The sequence below is a fragment of the Falco peregrinus genome, chromosome 20 (genome assembly GCF_023634155.1).
Source record: "Falco peregrinus isolate bFalPer1 chromosome 20, bFalPer1.pri, whole genome shotgun sequence".
NCBI lineage: Eukaryota > Metazoa > Chordata > Aves > Falconiformes > Falconidae > Falco > Falco peregrinus.
Window position 1 is genome coordinate 239,095 of NC_073741.1, and position 19,039 is coordinate 258,133.

The window sequence follows — 19,039 nt, forward strand, 5'->3', positions numbered from 1 at the left end:
ATAGAAGGCGTCCAGGCAAGTTGAAAGAGGAGCTTGACCAATCAGACAGCGGAGAGCGGCAGATTGGGCGTGAGCTCTGCCCAATCCGCGGGAAGGCGGGAAGAAGGGGCTGGCAGGGCGCCTAACATGGCGGAGCTGTGAGGTGAGTGAGGCGGCCGGTCACCGGCTGCCTGCCTCTCGCTGGTCTCCGGTGCGGGGATGCGGCCGCTGCCCTCCGACAGCGCTAACCGGCTGTTTTCCCCACCTCTAGGCCCGGGCGATGCCTGCTCGCGCTCTGCTGAAGGCCGCGGCCTCGCTGCGCGGCTGCGGTGCGTATCCTCCCCGCTCCCCGTCCTGCCCGCTGCCCCCTCGGGCCACTCACCCCTCTCTGTCTCCTCCTCCGCAGCTACCGGGGCTCTCCCGCCCGCCCCCATGCTCGGGAAGCAGCCAGTACCCCTGTACCCCCAGCAGGCTGCCGCCATGGCCACCTTGAACCAGATGCACCGACAAGGCCGCCCCAAACCCCCTCCTCCCAAGCTGGGAGCCACCTTCGGCCGCCCTCAGATTAAAGGAGTGGTAATTAAGAATTTGATCCGCAAACCTAAGAAACCCAATTCGGCTAACCGTAAATGCGCCCGGGTACGGCTGAGCAAACGGGAAGGAGGCAGTGGCCTTCATCCCCGGCGAGGGCCACAATCTGCAGGAGCACCACGTCGTGCTGGTCCAGGGCGGCCGCACTCAGGACTTGCCGGGGGTGAAGCTCACCATCATTCGTGGCAAGTATGGACTGCGCCCACGTCCAGAAGAAGAAATAAGGAGAGTGGGATGAGGACACGGAACCCTCTGTGCGCATGGAGATGCTGTGTGTGGGTCTCCCCTCATACCTACCCACCTTGGGGTGGAGCAGGGACGTGTTGTTATTTCGCAGCGGCCATTAAAGGTTGATGCTGTGTGGGGCGTGTTGCAGAGTGGTGTGGAGGGTACTGGGAAGAGTGGGGAGGGGGTCTGAGAGTACTGGGAAGGGGGCTGCGGCCGTAGGTGTGGGGATGCTAAGGGGGGCCTAGAGGCACTGGGGAAGTGTCTGGGGGGAATGCTGAGGGGGCTGGAGGCACTGGGAAGGGCTGCGGGGTGTCTGGGGATGCTGGGTGTGTGTGTGGTGTCTTAAGGCACTTGGAAGTTGCCTGGGTGGGTACTGGGGACGCTGTGAAGGGGCCTAGGGAGATCTGGGGGGGTATTGGGAACGTGCCTGGGGTGGCACTGAGAAACACTGGGGGATCTGAGGGCTCGGGGGGGTTCTGGGGACGCTGGGGGGGGGCTGAGGGTTCTGGGAAGGGGCCTGGGGTGGCACTGGGGAGGGAAACGGGGGTACGGGAGACACTAATGGGGGCCTGCGGGGGCTCTGGGGACACTAGGAGGGCCGCAGGGGGAAGTCAGCTGCCGGGAGGGGGCGTGGCCTCCCCCTGACCCCGCTTGTTCCGGCTACTGCCCCCGCCCCTTCCGGCCCGGCGCCGCGCCGTGGCGGGCAAGATGGCGGCGCGCAGAGCTGTAGGGGCGGCGGTTCGGGGCTGGCGGAGGGCGGCGAGCGGGGGCGCCGGGGCGGGGGGAGGGTGGTACCGGGGGGGGGAGGGGCGGCGCGGAGCCGACGTACGAGCACGTGCGCGAGGGGCGGAGCGCGCGGCCGCAGCTGGACGTGGCGGCGCTGAGCGAGCGGGAGGTGGAGCGGAGGCGCGGGGCCCTGCGGGGGGGCGACCTCGGCGGCATCGTGAGCAGGGGAGGGGGCCCCGGGAGGGCGGGTCATGCTGGGAGGGGCGGGGTCAGAGCAGGGGGGGCGGGGGTCTAGTTGGAAAGGGGGCGGGTAAATCTGGGGATGGGCGGGGCCTGGGGAGAGGGCGTGTCTGGTAGAGGAGGGCCTGGGCGGGCAGAGCGTCGGGGGGAGGAGCCTCTAGGGGGGTGGGGCCTGGCTGGAGAGGGGGCGGGTCAATCTGGGGAGGGGCGGGGCCTGGGGGCTGTGGGAGGCCTGTCTGGGAGGGGAGGGGGTTGGGAGAGGGTGGTCTGGCTGGGGGCGGGTTTATCTGGGGGAGGGCGGGGTAGCAGGTGGGGGTCACCTGTGTGGGTGGGGTCCTTGGGGGGCGGGGCTTGTCTCGGGTGGGGCAGGATCTGGGAGGTGTGTAGGAGTGGGGTTTGGGGAAGGAGTTTTCACAGGGAGCGTGTCCTTAGTTTGGGGGCGGGGTCTAACTTTTTGGGTGTGGCCTCAGGTGGGTTGGGTCTGAGGGCGTGTCCCCGGCCCCTCCCCCCCTCCCCTTTCCCCCCCAGGTTCGCAGCTGGGCACGGCTGGGGGAGGTGGGCGGGCCAGCATCGCCCGCCTGCAGGCTGAGAAGGGAACCAGGTGGCCCAGGGTGTGCGCGCCCTCCTGGTGAGACACCCCCCCCCTTTTCCCTCGCCAAAGCCTTCCTCACCTCGGGACCCCCCTCTTCCTCACCCTGGGGACCACCCTTTTTCCCCCCAAAGCCTTCCCTGCCCCGGGACCCCCCTCTTCCTCCCTCCTCCCTCACCAGACCCCCCTACCCACCCATCCCCCCCTCTCCTCCTGCAGGCAGCCCACGACAAGGAGACAGCGGAGGCGGTAGGGACCTTGGGGAGGGGGATCTCCTCCCCCAGGCAGGGGTATTCTGGCACGGGGATGGGGGGGGTGTGCCCCCCACGCTCCCCCCCACACCCCCTCCTCCCCCAGCTCCCCCGCCTACACGTCGCTGCGGGCCCAAGGCCGCCAGATCCGGCCTGAGCTGCAGCAGCTGCTGGCTGAGGAGGCCGCCCTGGATGAGCAATTCTACATCCAAGCCCTGCAGCTCCCCAACCGCACCCACCCTGAGGCGGTGAGGGGGGGGATGGGGGGCACAGCAGCGAGGGGGGGAGGGGCTCAGTGCCCCCCACCCACCCCCTGATCCCCCCCTTTTCCCCCAGCCTGTTGGGGATGAGAGCCAGGCTCGTGTGGTGGAGGTGGTGGGAGAGAAACCAGGTATGGGGGCGGGTGGGTCAGGGGGGCTTGAGGTGAGGGGAGGAGGAGGAGGGTGCGTCCAAGTGATGAGGGTTAATGGGGGGAGTGAGGAGGAGGGTGGTCTGGAGGAGGAGGGTGGTCTGGGGGTGAGGAGGAGTCAAGGAGGGTCCTCGGGGCAAGGAAGGGGCTGGAGGGCGGGGGGGGGAAGAGGGGAGTCCAGGGGGGAGGAAGGTGCTGCAGGGGAGGAAGAGGAGGGTCCCCGGGGTGAGGAAGGCTCTGGGGGGGAGAGAGAGGGGTCCTGGGGCGAGGAAGGCTCCCACCCCTCCCTCCCCCGCAGTCTTTACCTTCAAGCCCAAGGGACACCTGGAGCTGGGTGAGAGCCTGGACATCATCCGCCAGCGGTGGGTGAGCACCCGTGGGTGGGGGGCTGGGTGGGTGCCACACACGTGTCACACATGTGTGTCCCCCATGACACACGTGTGTCCCCCCTCCTCGTGATGCAGGCGCCTGTCGCATGTCTCGGGCCATCGCTCCTACTACCTGTGCGGGGGCCGGGGCGCTGCTGCAGCACGCGCTCGTGCGCTTCGCCATGACCAAGCTGCTCTCCAAGGTATTGGGGGGGGGGGGGTCCAGGGGGGTCCGGGGGTTCCCCTCCCCCCCATGGCCCCCCTTTTTCCTCCCAGGGTTTCTCCCCCCCCCCCCATGACCCCCCCCATTTTCCTCCCAGGGTTTCCTACCCATGACAGTCCCCGACCTGCTGCGAGGCGCCGTTTTTGTGAGTGCTGCCCCCCTCCCGCCGTTCCTAAACCCCCCCCCCACCCCAGTGACCCCCCTCCCCCCCCCCCGTACCCTTTCCCACCAGGAAGGCTGCGGGATGCAGCCCAACGCCACCCCCTCCCCCATCTACACCATCGACCCCTCGCGCTTCGAGGACCTCTGCCTGGCTGGGACCTCCGAGGTGGGGATTGCAGGTGAGGAAAAATGGGATTTGGGGGTTGGGGGAGGGGGCTCCAGAAGCCTCATTTTCCCCCTCCCCCCCCCCCCCCCCCCCCACGCCCATCCCTCCTTTGTCGTCTCCCCCCAGGGTACTTCATGGACCATGCTGTGCGGCTGGAGGACCTGCCCCTCAGGTATGGGGTCCTCAGGGTGCCCCCCACCCTGTTACCTGCTTGGGGGTGGGGGAGGGATGACCCCCTTGAGGGGTGTTGTGGAATCCAGGGCGGGGGGAGGGGTCCTGGAACTGGGGGGGGGGGGCGGGGGTCCTCACATCCCCCGCCCCGGCAGGATTGTCTGCTCCAGCACCTGCTACCGGGCTGAAACTGACACAGGACGGGAACCGTGGGGGCTCTACCGTGTCCACCAGTTCACCAAGGTACTGGGAGAACTGGGGGCGGTGGGGGTGAGGGGGGGCACATCGCCACCCCCTGCCATGTGTGCCCCCCCCCCCCCCCAGGTGGAAATGTTCGGGGGTGACGGCGGCAGAGAGCGGGGCCGAGAGCGAAGCGCTGCTGGCAGAGTTCGTGGCTCTGCAGAAGGAAATCTTCTCCGAGCTGGGCTTGCACTACCGGTGAGGGGGGGGAGGGGCGTCCCCGTGTCCCCCAGCCCCCCCCCCACGTGTCCCTGTCCCTCTCCCCCTGCGTGTCTCCCCCCCCCGCCCACTGACAGCCCCCCCTCCCACCTCCCCAGTGTCCTGGATATGCCCACCGAGGAGCTGGGGCTCCCCGCTTACCGCAAGTTCGATATCGAAGCCTGGATGCCCGGCCGGGGGAAATACGGGGAGGTGAGAGCAACTGGGGGGGGGGGGGGGGGGAATCCCCCCGGGAAGGGGTGCAGGACCCCCTCCCCCATTACGGGCTGCAGCAGGAACCCACGGGCAGAGCCCCGGAGTTGAGTTCTCTGGGAAATTGGGAGGGTGAACCCCCTATTTTGGGGGTCCCTGGAGTCCAGCTGGAGGGAAAATCCCCATTATCAGACCTGGGGGGGGTCCCCAAATGCCTGTGCCCCCCCCCCCAGATTTCCAGCGCCTCCAACTGCACCGACTACCAGAGCCGGCGGCTGAACATCATGTACAGCGACAGCGCCAGGCGGCTGCGCCACGCACACACAGTGAGCGCAGGGTGGGGGGTGAAAGATCCCCCCCGGGGGGGGGTCCCCAAAGCTCTCTACCCCTCCCCAAATCCCGGGGGGGGGTGGTGTCCCCAAACCCCCTCCACCCCCCCTCATTTTAACCCCCCCATGGTCCCCACAGGTGAACGGCACCGCCTGCGCTGTCTCCCGAATGCTCATCGCCCTCCTGGAGTGCAACCAGCTACCGGTGCGTGGGGTGGGGGGTTTGGGGGCACCCCAGGGTGCTGGGGGGTGCTGGAGGAGGGGGCTCACCCTCCTGCGTGTCCCCCCCCCCAGGACGGCAGTGTCCGTGTGCCCCCCGCCCTGCAGCCCCTCATCGGCCAAACTGTGCTCACCCGGCCCCCAGCCCCGCTGCTGCGGTACATCGGCCCCAACCAGCCTGGGGGGGGCCCCGAGGGACCCTGAGCCCCTCCCCGAACCGGGGGGAGCCCCCCCAGCTGCACCCCAACCCGGGGGGGAGGGAGCCCTAAGGCGGTCCCTGCGCCCGACAGGACACGGATGCTGCGAGAAGCTGGCCGTGCCCTGGGCTGGAGACACGGACATACAACATGTGTGTCACAGGGACACGCGTGGGCACAGGGACATGTGCGCCCCCCCAATAAACACCTTCCCCCCGGCTGTGGACACACGTATGTGCGCTTGCACACACATGTTCTCCCTGCACACATGCACCGCACCCAGAGAGGACACTGGGAAATGGGGGGGGGGGGGGGCTGTGACCCCCTCCCCAGTGCCTCACACCAGGAGGAAAATGAGGAGGGGGCTGGCGGGGGGGGAGGGGGCAGCACGCCTCTTTATTTTACAACAACCGATATAAATCCTCTACGCTACAACCAAGAATTGGGGGGGGGGGGGGGCGAGGGGTCGGGGAGGGGGGATTTGGTGGGGGGCTCCCAAAAGTCCAGCAACAGCAGCAGGAGCCCCCGGATAAATAGGGGGAATTTCGGAGGGGGTGGGGGGGGGGTCAGTCCACGCAGCGCCCGCTGTTGATGACGATATCGTCGTATTCCTCCTGTGGGGGGAACAGGCACTGCTCAGCCCGCCTCGAATTACGGGGGGGGGGGGGGCTTCGAGGGGGGGGGGGCCTTCGAGGTGGTAAAGGGAATTGGGGTGGGCGGGGGGGGGCAGGAGGGGGATTTTGGAGTGTGCAGCGTGTGCAGGGGGGCACTTACGTCGCTGTTGTCCCCCTCCCCCTCGTCGGGGCTGTCGTCGGAGTCGCCGGGGGGTCCTGGGCCCCGAAGCGGCGCAGCAGCTGGGGGAGGCGGGGGTGCCGGGCGGTGGCGGGCGCTGTACAGGGGGGTGTATCCCACGTACATGCGGGCCGCGGGGTCTGCGCCGGCACGTAAGAGGCACTCGGCCACCTCGGGGCTCTGCGCCTCCACCGCCAGGTGCAGGGGCCTGCGGCCGCAGCTGGGCTCCTGGGGGGAGGGCAATAAAATTGGGGGGTGGGGGGGGGTGTCAGCTGGCAGCACGCTGACCCCTCTGTTCCCCTCCCCCCAGCGCGGCGCTCACCGCCTTGTTGAGGTCAGCTCCAGCGCTGAGCAGCAGCTCCACCATCTCCAGGTCTTTGCGCAGGACGGCGACGTGGAGGGGGGTGTAACCTGGGGGGGGGGGGAGATGGGGGGCTGTGGGGAACAGCCCCCCTAAGCCCCATGGGGGAGCGCACACCCAGCAGGACACCCCCCCCCCCAGCCCCACAGAGGGACCACCTGCCCCCATAGCAGGAACCCATGGAGGGATACCCCCCCAGCCCCCCAAGGGATGCGCCCCCCCCCCAAGCCCCACAGAGGGACCTCCAAAAGATCCCCCAGCTCCACAGGGGAACCCCACAGAGGGACCCCCCCTCCCCAGAAGACCCCCTCACAGCCCCACAGAGGGACTCCCACCCACCCCCAGAGACCCCCCAACCCGCACAGAGGGACACCACCCCCCCCCCCCAGCGGGACAATCCCCTGCCCCACAAGGAGACCCCCAGCCCCATCGAGAGACACACGGACACCCCATGAGATCCCCCCAGCCCCACTGTGGGACACCCCCAGCCCCATCAAGAGTCACACCACACAGGCACCCCAAGAGACCCTCCCCCCCCCGCCAGGAGGACCCCACAGAGAGACACCCCCCAGGAGATCCAACCCAGCCCCCCAGAGGGGCTCCACAAAGGAGCACGCCCACACCAGGGATGCCCCCCCACCCCCTTCCCCCCACCCCCTCCACCACCCACCGTCATAATTAACACTGTCGAGCTGGGCGCGCGCCTCCTCCTGGTGCCGGGCTGGGGGCGCCGGGGGGGTCCCCAGCAGGTGGCGGGCGCAGCCGCGTCGCCCCTCGCGACAGGCGAGGTGCAGCGCCGTGTGCCCCCCCCGCTCCTGCAGGCACAGCCCCGCGCCCGCCGCCCGCAGCTTCCGCACGAAGCCCGACAGCCCCAGGATCACGGCGATGTGCAGCGCTGTCTGCAAAGGTGGGGGGGGTACACACAGAGACCCCCCCCACTCAGCTAAGGGGGGTAACACGCTCCCTGTGGCCCTCCCCTCCTTTATTTTACGCCCCCCCCCCCCCCCCCCAATACCTGCCCCAGGTCGTTCTGGAGGTCCAGGTACTCGGTGCCCCCCGTGTACTGGAGGATGGAGTCCAGAAACGCCTCGTGCTCGTGGATCACGGCCAAGTGCAAGGCCCTGGGGTGGGGGGGAGGTGGGTTGGGGGGGTCCTGCCACCCCCCAGCCCTACAGGCCTCCCCCGGCTCAAGGATAAACTGGGTGGGGGGGGATGTGGGGGGCGGGCACGGGGTCAGGGTGCTGAGGGCAGGGACTCCCCCCCACCAAGAAAAGGAGAACCTCTCCCGCCCTCCAGGAGAGGCAGGGGGATCCTCAGAAGATGGGACACCCCCCCACCCCATAAGAGAAGGGACCCCCCGAAAAGAGGAGGGACCCGCACCCGCAAAGAGGAGAAATGCCACCTCCGAGAGGACCCCTCCCCAAGGAGACAAGGAACAACCCCTCCCCCCAGAAGAAGTGGACACACCCCCCAGAAGAGAGGCATAGGACCCCCCAGAGCAGGATGGAGGACCCCCCCCGCCCCCGAAGAGAGGGGCGGGACCCCCATAAAAAGATAGAGCCCCACCCCCAAAAAAAGAGATGCGGGACTACCCAGAAGATGATGGAGCCCCCCAAGAAAAAAGGGGTGGAACCCCCCAGAAGAGGACAGAGCCCCCCAGCAGCACCCACCCCCCAGCAGCACCCCCTCGGGAGAGGACGGAGCCCCCCCCCCGCACTCACGTGTCCCCATCCTCGGTAAGGAAGCCCAGGACGTGCCGCAGCCAGGCCGTAGGGTCCCCCCCAACCGCCGCCGGGGCCTCCCCCGCCTCCTGAGCACCCTCAGCGGCGCCGACGCTCCCCAGGGCCGGGCCGGGGCTGGCGGGGCCGGGGCTGGCAGGGAACGGGCCCAGCTGCCCCTCCCCCAGCGAGCCCAGGCCGCTGTCGCACCACTCATCCCCCTCGGTCCGCTTCACCTCCCCAGGGGGCGGCGCCGCCGCCGCCTCCGCCGCGGCCGCCATCGCCGGGCCCGCCGCGCTGGGCCGCCCTCAGGCCCGCGCCGCCATGGGGCCGCCGCCGTCCCGGGAAATCCCCGCCGGGCCCGGCGATGGCGGCCGCGCGGGGGCTGCCGGGAGCCGTAGTCTCCAGGGCACTTCCGGCAGCAGGGCATGCCGGGAGGTGCGGCGGGAGGAGGGGACCAATCAACGCTGGCCGGGAGGGGGGGGGGTGGAATCAATCAGCTCCGAGCGAGGGGGATACTGGGAGGTGTGGCTGCAGGGTGGGGGGCGCCCGCGTGGCATGCCGGGAGGTGTGGCTGAAGCGGGAGGAGGAGCGCAGTGTTCTCAGCCAATCAGCGGCGTCCGCGGGGCATGCCGGGAGGTGTGGCTGAAGCGGGAGGAGGAGCGCAGTGTCCTCAGCCAATCAGCGGCGCCCGCGGGGCATGCTGGGAGGTGCGGCCTAGCGGCAGCGTCCGCCGCCCATGGCCGAGCCGGAGGGTAACAGCGGGTGAAGGGGGGGCGGCGGGACCCCTTCCCCCTGCGAGCTCTACCCACTGACACACACACCCACCCACCTCCATCCCGGTGCTTCCTTCCCAGCTCCTGGCGCCTGCGGGGACGAGGCTGAGCAGGACGCGGAGTCCCCGGTGAGTTACGGCGGGTAGGCCTCACCGGGGTGTGTGTGCGGGCCTCACCGGGGCACCAAGCCCCCCGGGGGATATGGAGACCCCCGCCGCTGATCCCTCCTCCTCGACACAGACCTCCGACACGGAGCCCGGTGCTTCAGGTGACTCTGACAGTAAGTACCTGGTGCCCGGGGGGGGGAGGGGCCCTGGTACCGGGGCGGGGGTCCCGGTACCGGGGCGGGGGTCCCGGTACCGGGGCGGGGGTCCCGGTGGCTGATATGGTGTGCCCTTCCTCCCCCCGCAGTGGAGCTGCTGCGGAACCTCCTGTCCCGGACGCTGGGGCTGGGTGGGGAGAAGCCGGAGAAGGTGCTGGAAGAGCTGACGCTGGAGGGAGTGAGCCGGTTCCTGCAGAGCGACAGATGTAACGCGGGGGGGTTACCGGGAGGAGGGGGGGAACCGGGGGGGGTCCCGGGGGGGCTCCAGCTTTGAGGACCCCCCCAGCCCCCAATTTCCTTCCCCTTTAGGCAAGAACATCGTGTGTATGGTGGGCGCTGGCATTTCCACTTGTGAGTATGATTGAAGGGGGTGGGTTGTTGATACCAGAGGGGTTTCAGTCCCGGGGAGTGGGGAGGGGTCCCTGACGCCCCTCCCCCCCAATTATTTCAGCCGCCGGGATCCCCGATTTTCGCTCGCCCGGCACCGGGCTCTACGCCAACCTGCAGAGCTATGACCTGCCCTACCCTGAAGCCATCTTCGAGATCAGTTTTTTCAAGGTATGCCCCTCCCCCATGCCTGGATTTTTTGGGGAGGGGTCCCCACTTCACTGACGGGGTCCCTGAGCTCCCCCCCCCCCCTTAATCTCCCCCTATTTTCCACCCCCGCAGCAAAACCCTGAGCCTTTTTTCGCTTTGGCACGGGAGCTTTACCCCGGGCAGTTCAAGGTAAGACCGTTCCTCTGCCCCAGCTTAAAAATAATATATAAATAAAATCGGGGGTGGGGGGTGGGGGGGGTGTCTCCTTGCCCCCCCAGATCTAACTGCCCCCCCCAATTTGTGTGTCTCCCCCCCCAGCCCACCGTCTGCCACTACTTCATGCGGCTGCTGCAGGAGAAGGGGCTGCTGCTGCGCTGCTACACCCAGGTACCTGCCCGCCCCCCCCCCCCCCCCCCCCCACTTTGGGGGAGTCCCAGGGTTCGGGGGGGGGGGTCTCACAGCTGTGCCCCCCCCCCCCCCCCCTCGCGGTTTGGCAGAACATTGACACGCTGGAACGGGTGGCGGGGCTGGAGCCAGAGCGGCTGGTGGAAGCGCATGGAACGTTCTTCAGCTCCCACTGCCTGCGGCCGGGCTGCCGCCAGCACTACGGGCTGCGCTGGATGGAGGGTAGGGGGTGTGTGGGGGGGGGCACGGGACCCCCGGGGGGGCTGGGGCAGCCCTGGGAGGGGTGTAAAGGGGGTTTGGGGGGGTTGTGCTGGGCGTGGGGGGCTTGGGGAGGGGTGTCGCGCTTGGTACTGAGCCCCCCTGGGGGTCCCTTTGCCCTGCATCCCCGCTGTGGCCCCCCTCCGGGGTCCCTGTGCCCCCCGCCCGCGCAGCCCCCCCCGGCATCCCTGTGCCCACATCCCCCCTGTGCCCCCCCCAGTGTCGTCCCTGTGCCCCCCCATTGCTTCCCTGCCCCTCGCAGTGTCCCTGTGGGCCCCCCTGTGTCCCTGTGCCCAATGCCCCCCCCTCGGAATCCCTGCTCTGCATCACCCCTCTGCCCTCCCCCTCCCCCATCTCTGTCATCCCCCCCCTACTGACACCCCCCCCCCCCCCCCCCATTTTTTCCAGAGCGCATTTTCTCCTCCCTCGTCCCCCGATGTGAAAAGTGTCAGAGTGTGGTGAAACCCGGTAAGGGGGGCACCTGGGGGGATGGGGTGCCATACACCCCCCACCCCAAGGGGGTACCTGTGCCCCGCCCCCCCCGCCCTCCTGTTCATGCTTTGCCTCCCCCCCCAGATATCGTTTTTTTCGGGGAGAGCCTCCCCTCCCGGTTCTTCACCCTCCTGCAGTCGGTGAGTGGTTTGGGGGGGGGCCCTGTGGCCCCCCGGCATCGCAGCGGGGCTGGGGGGGGGCACAGTGTGGACCTCCCCCCATTAAAGTCCCTTTTGTGTGTGTTCCCCCCCCCAATAACATCCCTCATCCGCCCACAGGACTTCCAAAAAGTTGATCTGCTCATCATCATGGGCACCTCGCTGCAGGTGCAGCCTTTCGCCTCCCTCGTCAGCAGGTGGGACACCCCCGCGGCCCCCCCCCAGGACCCCCCAGGACCCCCCCGTGCTCTCCAATGCTGATCACCCCCCTCCTTTTCCCCCCCAGGGTCCCCACCAACACCCCCCGGCTCCTCATCAACAAGGAGAAGACAGGGCAGGTGAGAGTGGGGTGTGTGTGGAGGGTTTGTTAAAGTTGGCGGGGGGGGGGAGCAGGCACTGCCACAACTGTGTCCCCTTCCCCCCAGAGTGACCCCCTCATGTCTCTGATGGGCTTCGGCTGTGGCATGGACTTTGATTCTGAAAAGGCTTACAGGTGGGGGGGTCTGGGGGCGTACAGGGGTGTCAGGGTGGCGTGGGGATGGTCTGTGGGGGGCTAGGGGAGCCTGGGGGGGCACAAAGGAGCCTGGGGGGGCCATGGAGGGGTCTGGGGGCGTACAGGGGGTGTCAGGGTGGCGTGGGGAGGGTCTGGGGGGGCTCCTGGGGGGCACAAAGGAGCCTGGGGGGGCATGGAGGGGTCTGGGGGTGTACAGGGGTGTCAGGGTGGCGTGGGGAGGGTCTGGGGGGGGCTCCTGGGGGGGAATGGAGGGGTCTGGGGGCATACAGGGGTGTCAGGGAGGCGTGGGGAGGATCGGGGGGGGGCTAGGGGAGCCTGGGGGGGCACGGAGGGGTCTGGGGGTGTACGGGGGGTGTCAGGGTGGTGTAGGGAGGGTCTGGGGGGGGGCTAGGGGAGCCTGGGGGGGCACGGAGGGGTCTGGGGGCATACAGGGGTGTCAGGGTGGCGTGGGGAGGGTCTGGGGGGGCTAGGGGAGCGTATGGGGTGTGGGAGGCACTAGAGGAACCCTTGGGGGTGCTGGGACGCCTGGTTTTTGGGGGGGGGGGGCACACTCAGGCCCATATGCTTTTGGGGGAGTGGGAGCAGGTGTTTTTGGACCCCCCCAATGTGTGTGTGTGTGTGTCCATCCCCAGGGATGTGGCATGGCTGGGGGAGTGCGACGCCGGCTGCCTGGCACTAGCTGATCTGCTGGGCTGGAAGGTACGCCCCTTCCCCAGCCGTGGCAGTTTTTGGGGTGGGGGTGGGGGTCTGGTTGCTGCCCCCCCCCCCCCCCCCCCCCGAATCGCAGCTGGGCCCCCCCCCCTCGCTCACCCTGTCCCTGCAGAAGGAGCTGGAGGAGCTGGTGAAGAAGGAACACGCTGCCATCGATGCCAAGGCCCGGGGGGGCCGTGGCAAGGCCCGAGGGGGGCCCCCTGAGCCTGGGGGGGCGGGCCACGAAGCCCGGGGGGGGCCCAGTGAGGCTGGGGGGAGCAGCCACGACCCCACGCCGTAGTGGGGAGGTGACATTAAATGGCCGCAGAGCTGTTGGGCTCATTTGTTCCCTTTCTGGGGGGGACAGACCAGTTTGGGGGCGGGGGGGGGGGGCGATTGGGGAGCTACTGGTGGGGGGGGGGACCCAGTCACTGTAGGTTACTGGAGGGGGGGGGGGGCGCGCTCAGGGCCCCAGGGCGCTGGGGGAGGCACAGACCAGGGGAAACGGGAGAGGGGCCCCGGTTACTGGGGTGTTACGGGGTGGGGGGCCTGGTTACTGGGGGGTACTGGGGTGTGTGTGTGTGAGAGTTGCTGGGGGGTGGTGATGGCTGCTGGGGAGAAGGGGTCCAGGGCCCATGGCATACTGGGAAGGAGGATCCCTGTTACTGGGGGGCACTGGGGTGCTGGGGGGGGGGGGGGCTGGACCCTCCCTATCACCATGGAGAAGCCCCCTCTGCTATTCATACAATAAAATGCTTTATTTTTAATTGCTGGCTGTGTCTTCGGGGCGGGGGGGGGGTGGCGGTGAGAGGGTCTCTGCCTAAATAGGGGTCCCCGAGGGGCCCTGCCCAACTGGGAAGGCCCGGGGGAGACCTGGGGGGGTGGGGGGGGGTGTCCCTTCTCATATGGGGGTCCTGGGGGGGTTCCTGCCCAACTGGAGGGTGCCTGGGAGGGGGGCCCTGCCCGGTCTGGGGGTTCCCTCCCGCACTGGGGGTCTCTACCTGAGGGGGCGCGATGGGCGGGGCCGGCGCCAGAGGGCGCGGATCAAGCCGAAGTGAAGGCTTGGGAGAAGCGGCCAATGAGAGCTCGAGGCTGTAGGCGCGGGGTGATAGGCAGGGCCGTTAGCCAATGGGCGACGGGCTGTTCTGCTAGGTGAGGCCGATGGAGTTGCGGGCGGGCATGAAAAGAGCCAATCGGAGCGCAGGGAAGTTAATTGGCGTTGCCTTTGACCAATAGCCTGACGAGCCGATGCTGAAAGGCTTTCTGGGAGCAGCCGGGGAGGCGGTAGACGAAGGCGGCGCCTGAGTGCTGGGTCATGAAGAAGGGCGGGGCGTCACTGAGACAGGCAGCTGTTCTACCCAACCAGCTCGGTGGGCGGGCGGCCGGACGCGGCTGACGGCCAATAGAAGGCGTAAGCGCCGTTAACGGACAGAAACGCGGGCGAATCACTACGAGGCCGGCGGGCTGGCGGGCCCAATGGCGGCGGAGGGCGGTGCGATCTGCGGAGGAACATCGCGGCAGGCCAATGGTCTGCGAGTCCCGCCTTGAGTGGCGGAGGGGCGGGCCAATAGGGGCGTGGCGGAGGCGGTGCGGCGGAGTGAGGCGCCATGTCGCGGCGGCGGTGGCGGGGCCCGCAGAGCGCGGAGGGCAGCGGCCCGCGGGGGCGAGATGGGGAAGATGGCGGCGGGCGGCGGCGGCGGGGGAGGCTCGGGACGTTATTATGGCGGGGGCGGCGGGGGTGGGGAAGGCGGCCGAGCTCCCAAGCGCCAGAAGACGGAGAACGTGGAGCCGCCGCCTCACGGGCCCGGTGGGCCGGGGGGGGCTGGCGGCGGGCCCGGTGCTGCCGGAGCGGTGAGCAGGGCTGGGGGGAGCGCGGGGGGCGTGAGGGGCGGGGGTGGGTAAGGTCTGAGGCGGGTAAAAGCTGCCCCTTGGTGAGGGGGGCGGGGTTTGGGGGGTGGGTGGTGTCTGGGGGGGCGGTAAGAACGGGAGGAGGTTGGGCCTGAGGGGGGGGGGGGCCCGGGGGGTGGGGGGGGGGGGATCCAGGAGAGAGGGGGGAGGTCTGTGAGGGGGTCTGGGGGCTCCAGAACAGAGCGGGGAGGTCTGTGAGGGGGTCTGGGGGATCCGAGAGGGGGTCTGGAGGGTACAGGAGAGAGCGGGGAGGTCTGTGAGGGGGTCTGGGGGCTCCAGGATAGAGCGGGGAGGTCTGTGAGGGGGTCTGGGGGCTCCAGGATAGAGCGGGGAGGTCTGTGAGGGGGTCTGGGGGGCTCCAGGATAGAGCGGGGAGGTCTGTGAGGGGGGTCTGGGGGCTCCAGGAGAGAGCGGGGAGGTCTGTGAGGGGGTCTGGGGGCTCCAGGAGAGAGCGGGGAGGTCTGTGAGGGGGTCTGGGGGCTCCAGGAGAGAGCGGGGAGGTCTGTGAGGGGGTCTGGGGGCTCCAGGAGAGAGCGGGAGGTCTGTGAGGGGGTCTGGGGGCTCCAGGAGAGAGCGGGGAGGTCTGTGAGGGGGTCTGGGGGCTCCAGGAGAGAGCGGGGAGGTCTGTGAGGGCGTCTGGGGGCTCCAGGACAGAGTGGGGAGGTCTGTGAGGGGGTCTGGGGGATCGATAGGGTGTCTGGAGGGTACAGGAGAGAGTGGGGAGGCCTAGCAGGGGGTCTGGGGGCTCCAGGAGGGGGTCTGGGGGGCATCCAGGCAGGGATGTGGGGGTCCAGAAGAAAGTAGGGAGGCCCAGGAGGTGGGGTGTGAGGGCTCCAGGAGGGGATGCGAGGGGGTCCAGGAGAAAGTGGGGAGGCTTGGGGGGGGGGGATGGGGTCTGGGGAAGGGGGTGGGTGGGCGGAAGAGGCTGGCGGGGGGGGGGGGGTTGGGCACTGCTTGCAGGGGACTTTGTGGGGGTAGAGTCTGCCCTGGCTTGGCCAGGCCACGAGCGCTGGGCACCCTTGGCGAGGGGCGATCCATTTTTTGGGGGGTAAGGCTGGAGCCCCAGGGCCTGCCGAGCAGCTTGGGGGGGGGGGGGGGGGGGCAGGGTCTGCACCCCCATCCCCCGGCAGCATTTACTCACATCAAGTTCAAAACCGCTCCCTCCGCTGCCGAGACAGGACCCCCAGCCGCAGGGCCGGGCCAAGCCCCCCGTAGCGGTTGTCACGACCATCCTGGGGGTGGTTTTTTTTTTCTTGGGGGTGCCCCAGATGTGCTTAATTTTGGGGGGTGGGGGTGGGGGGGTGTGTGGATAAAGAGGGTTTCCCCAGTTTGTGGGTGGGTGCTCTGCTGAACCGTTCCCTTCTGTCCTGGCAGGAGAACTACGACGACCCCCACAAGACGCCCGCCTCCCCTGTGGTCCATATCAGGGGGCTGATCGACGGCGTGGTGGAGGCCGATCTCGTGGAGGCCCTGCAGGAGTTTGGCCCCATCAGGTGAGGGGAGAACCCCCCTGGGGGTGGGGGGGCTGCCACGTGCATGGTGGGCACCGGTTTAACCGCAGTTTTCCCCCTCCCAGCTACGTGGTGGTGATGCCCCAAGAAGAGACAAGCTCTGGTGGAGTTCGAGGACATCCTGGGCGCCTGCAACGCCGTTAATTACGCGGCCGATAACCAGATCTACATCGCTGGCCACCCCGCCTTCGTTAATTACTCCACCAGCAGAAGATATCCCGCCCCGGGGACACAGATGATTCCAGGGGGGTCAACAACGTCCTGCTCTTCACCATCCTCAAACCCCATCTACTCCATCACGACGGTGGGTGACGCGCTGGGGAACCCTGAGGGTTTTGGGGAGCACGGATCTCTCCCGGGCCTGGCCCACGCCGCTTTGTTGGAGGGGGGGGGGGGTCCCACCTCGGGGTGGGGTCTCTCACACCTTCTGGTCTCTCTGGTCCTACAGGATGTGCTCTACACCATCTGCAACCCCTGCGGCCCCGTGCAGAGGATCGTTATCTCAGGAAAAACGGTGTCCAGGCCATGGTGGAATATCCTTCCGTGCCTGAGACTTGCTCTCTCGTGGTTTTGGTGGTGGGTTTGGTTGTGGTTTGTTTTTTTTTTTTTTATTGCTGCGCCTCAGTCTGGACTTTCCTTGGAGCTGTTGCCTGGCGTGTCGGGGAAGGGAGCTGAGGGTTTCCTGAACGATCCGCGTGCTCGGATCCGTCCTCCTAACCGACAGCCCCCCGCTAAAAATGCTTTTCATGGCACGTACGTCCTTAACGCCGCCAACGTTTGACTCGGTGCAGAGTGCCCAGCGCGCCAAGGCGTCCCTCAACGGCGCTGACATTTACTCTGGGTGCTGCACGCTGAAAATCGAATACGCCAAGGTAAGCGTGGTGCCCCTCCGGCAGCGCTCGCCCCGCCGTGGGGTGACGCCACCGCCGCCCCCTGACCCTTTTCCTCCTCTCCCACAGCCCACCCGCCTCAACGTCTTCAAGAACGACCAGGATACCTGGGATTACACCAACCCCAACCTCAGCGGACAAGGTAATCTCCGATGAAGCGCTTTGTACCTACGCACACGGTCGGGCACAGCACTCTCATACCGACCCACAATATGTAATGCCATTCGCCTGCCCGTACCTTCAGCCCGGAGCTGGCGGAGGCTCGACGGGGACACGGGACGGACACACACACACACACACACACACACACAGGGGGAGGAGGGTGGGGGCGAATTGTGGCGAAAAAACCGAGCGGTGACGGCCGGGGTGGTTCGTTCTACGCGTCGCTTGTCGGGGAGCATCGGTGTCAGGCGCGGGAAGCAAGGGGAGTCTCCGTGCCAGTGATACGCGGTTGTTTTTTTGGATATTTGATGAATTTCTGGTGGTTTGGGGGGGGGGGGGGGGGGAGGGGCGGGGGTTGGGGGGAAGGGGAAAGGAGGGGAAGTGCCATTGCTTTCTTGCGTCTGCCCCGCTGCCGGCTCTTTGCGTGCCTCATCTAACGAACTGGATTTACCAAAACGGGGCCGCGGTGCCCTCCCGGAGCCGAGGGGCGCGTTGGAAATGCCCCCCCCCCAGCTGGTGGCTGGGGGGTGGCACCCAGCCTGTGTAAAACCACAGGGGAGACGCCAGCTTGACGCGGGGGGGGGGCTGGGGGAAAGACACCCCCCCCCCCCAATCCAAAACCCGTGCTCCCACTCCCAGCTGGCGGCCGTTGGCGCGGGAGCGTGGCGACGCTTATTTTGGGGGCGTTTTTGGATTTTGTTGGGGTTGATTTTTAATTTTTTAAAATTTTTTTTATTATTATTATTTTTTATTTTTTAATGCTTCACGTTGTAAAGCTGGGGTGTCGGCACCGGGTGGCCTTGACTGCTTGGGGAGGCTGGGGGTGGGGGGGGTGGGGGTGGGAATGGGATTTGGGGTGGGGATTCGCTCTGGGAGCCGCCGAGCCACCGTCTGCCGGACACCCCCTCGCTTTTCAAAGCTGCAGAGCCGTTGAGGTGCGACGCAAGCAATGGCATTACATGATCAGAGGGGCAGGGGCAGCGTCCCCCCCCCTAGGTACATACAGAAGATGTGCAGGGGCTCGGGGGCTCGCTGGGAAGCGGGGGGGGGAGGGGGGTGTTGGGGGTGCGGTAACGTGGCCTTTCCCAGCTCCGAGCAGTTATTTGCACATAACCCCGGGGGAGTGTACACCAGCGGAAATCCCGAACGGGCCGTCACCTGCCTCTGCACATTCCTCACACCACACAGTGTAGAAAACTCGGTTTTTTTTATACTGGAGAAAACACGCAGCATCCCGAAACAAGCAGCACCTTGAGCTCATTACATCAAGGACACAACACCGTGGCCCAAGGACTATCTACAGCACAGAGAGAGAGAGAGAAAGAGGCGCAACACGCCCCAGCAGACATTTACCTTTCCATTTTATCCAAAATCCAGAGCAAAGCGAACCCACGAAGGTACACAGACCTAGAAAACACAGCCCAGAGGGTCCTCAAAAAACAAGCCCAGCAGCGCTTTTACCGGAGACCGGCATAGATCTGAGGCCCTCCAAGACTTTAGGATTGTTTGTTCAACACGGTTTGGTTTGGGAAGGGCAGTTTTCCTTTTGCTTTACGTTGTTTCTCCTGCGGTCCTCGCAACTGCCACCTATCGGCGCCGAGCGGAGAAAAAAAAAAAAAAATAAAAAAAAAAAAAAAGAAAACTTTAAAAAAAAAACAAACCCAAAAATAACAAAACCAAACCAAACCCTCCCCCCAAAAAAAAAAAAAAAAAAAAATCAAATAAAACAGCAACCCAACACAAAGCAACCAAGGCACACTCCAGGCCGTAGCTCGAGCCGAGACACATTTCCAGGTACAGAGGAGACACGCACACGGGACAGAGCTGCCCGGATTCACCGCACAACACAAATCGCGGGAGGTGCAACACGGAGGAACACTCTCATTTATCACCCCTTTCTGTCCTCTCCCGAGGACAAAACTGTGAGACCATTTTTTTTGTTGTTGGTTTTGGTTTTTGTTTTTTTTTTTTTTCAGAGGAGAGAAAAAAAAAAAGGATTCTATAGATTTTTTTCATTTTTTTATTTTTTGTCATTTTTTTTTTTTT

The 19,039-nt window shown here is 66.8% G+C and overlaps 5 protein-coding genes across 5 annotated transcripts; 4 read left to right on the forward strand and 1 right to left on the reverse strand.

Annotated features, from left to right (window-relative positions):
* The first annotated feature begins 107 nt into the window (after window positions 1-107).
* Window positions 108-931, forward strand: MRPS12 (mitochondrial ribosomal protein S12). The gene is given in 5 exon segments (XM_013299938.3): window positions 108-142; window positions 251-308; window positions 386-630; window positions 632-763; window positions 765-931. Coding segments are annotated over 4 exon segments (456 nt in total). The 5' UTR covers window positions 108-142; window positions 251-259; the 3' UTR covers window positions 795-931.
* Window positions 831-5,730, forward strand: SARS2 (seryl-tRNA synthetase 2, mitochondrial). Its single transcript, XM_055792466.1, is given in 20 exon segments — window positions 831-845; window positions 1,529-1,741; window positions 2,293-2,322; window positions 2,325-2,357; window positions 2,360-2,392; window positions 2,607-2,852; window positions 2,941-2,995; window positions 3,312-3,375; window positions 3,478-3,520; window positions 3,522-3,584; window positions 3,702-3,749; window positions 3,837-3,945; window positions 4,059-4,104; window positions 4,259-4,346; window positions 4,428-4,439; window positions 4,441-4,541; window positions 4,661-4,754; window positions 4,988-5,080; window positions 5,223-5,288; window positions 5,378-5,730. Coding segments are annotated over 20 exon segments (1,581 nt in total). The 3' UTR covers window positions 5,507-5,730.
* Window positions 5,731-6,050: 320 nt separating this feature from the next.
* On the reverse strand, window positions 6,051-8,768 carry NFKBIB (NFKB inhibitor beta). The gene is given in 8 exon segments (XM_055792470.1): window positions 6,051-6,113; window positions 6,274-6,326; window positions 6,329-6,371; window positions 6,373-6,519; window positions 6,614-6,702; window positions 7,323-7,551; window positions 7,668-7,773; window positions 8,374-8,768. Coding segments are annotated over 8 exon segments (993 nt in total). The 5' UTR covers window positions 8,652-8,768; the 3' UTR covers window positions 6,051-6,065.
* A 245-nt stretch (window positions 8,769-9,013) lies between these two features.
* Window positions 9,014-12,859, forward strand: SIRT2 (sirtuin 2). The gene is made up of 16 exons (XM_055792489.1): window positions 9,014-9,125; window positions 9,228-9,274; window positions 9,387-9,426; window positions 9,558-9,674; window positions 9,778-9,819; window positions 9,920-10,026; window positions 10,138-10,194; window positions 10,324-10,392; window positions 10,503-10,632; window positions 11,077-11,136; window positions 11,245-11,300; window positions 11,439-11,515; window positions 11,605-11,656; window positions 11,744-11,811; window positions 12,465-12,531; window positions 12,656-12,859. The coding sequence occupies exons 1-16, from the start codon at window positions 9,110-9,112 to the stop codon at window positions 12,821-12,823; spliced, it is 1,173 nt and encodes a 390-aa protein (XP_055648464.1). The 5' UTR covers window positions 9,014-9,109; the 3' UTR covers window positions 12,824-12,859.
* Window positions 12,860-14,129: 1,270 nt separating this feature from the next.
* On the forward strand, window positions 14,130-16,973 carry HNRNPL (heterogeneous nuclear ribonucleoprotein L; the record flags this gene model as incomplete). Its single annotated transcript, XM_055792490.1, is given in 11 exon segments — window positions 14,130-14,177; window positions 14,179-14,373; window positions 15,805-15,923; window positions 16,007-16,022; window positions 16,024-16,144; window positions 16,147-16,220; window positions 16,222-16,245; window positions 16,390-16,441; window positions 16,444-16,474; window positions 16,717-16,813; window positions 16,901-16,973. Coding segments are annotated over 11 exon segments (850 nt in total), but the record flags the coding sequence as incomplete, so codon positions are not given.
* Window positions 16,974-19,039: the final 2,066 nt, after the last annotated feature.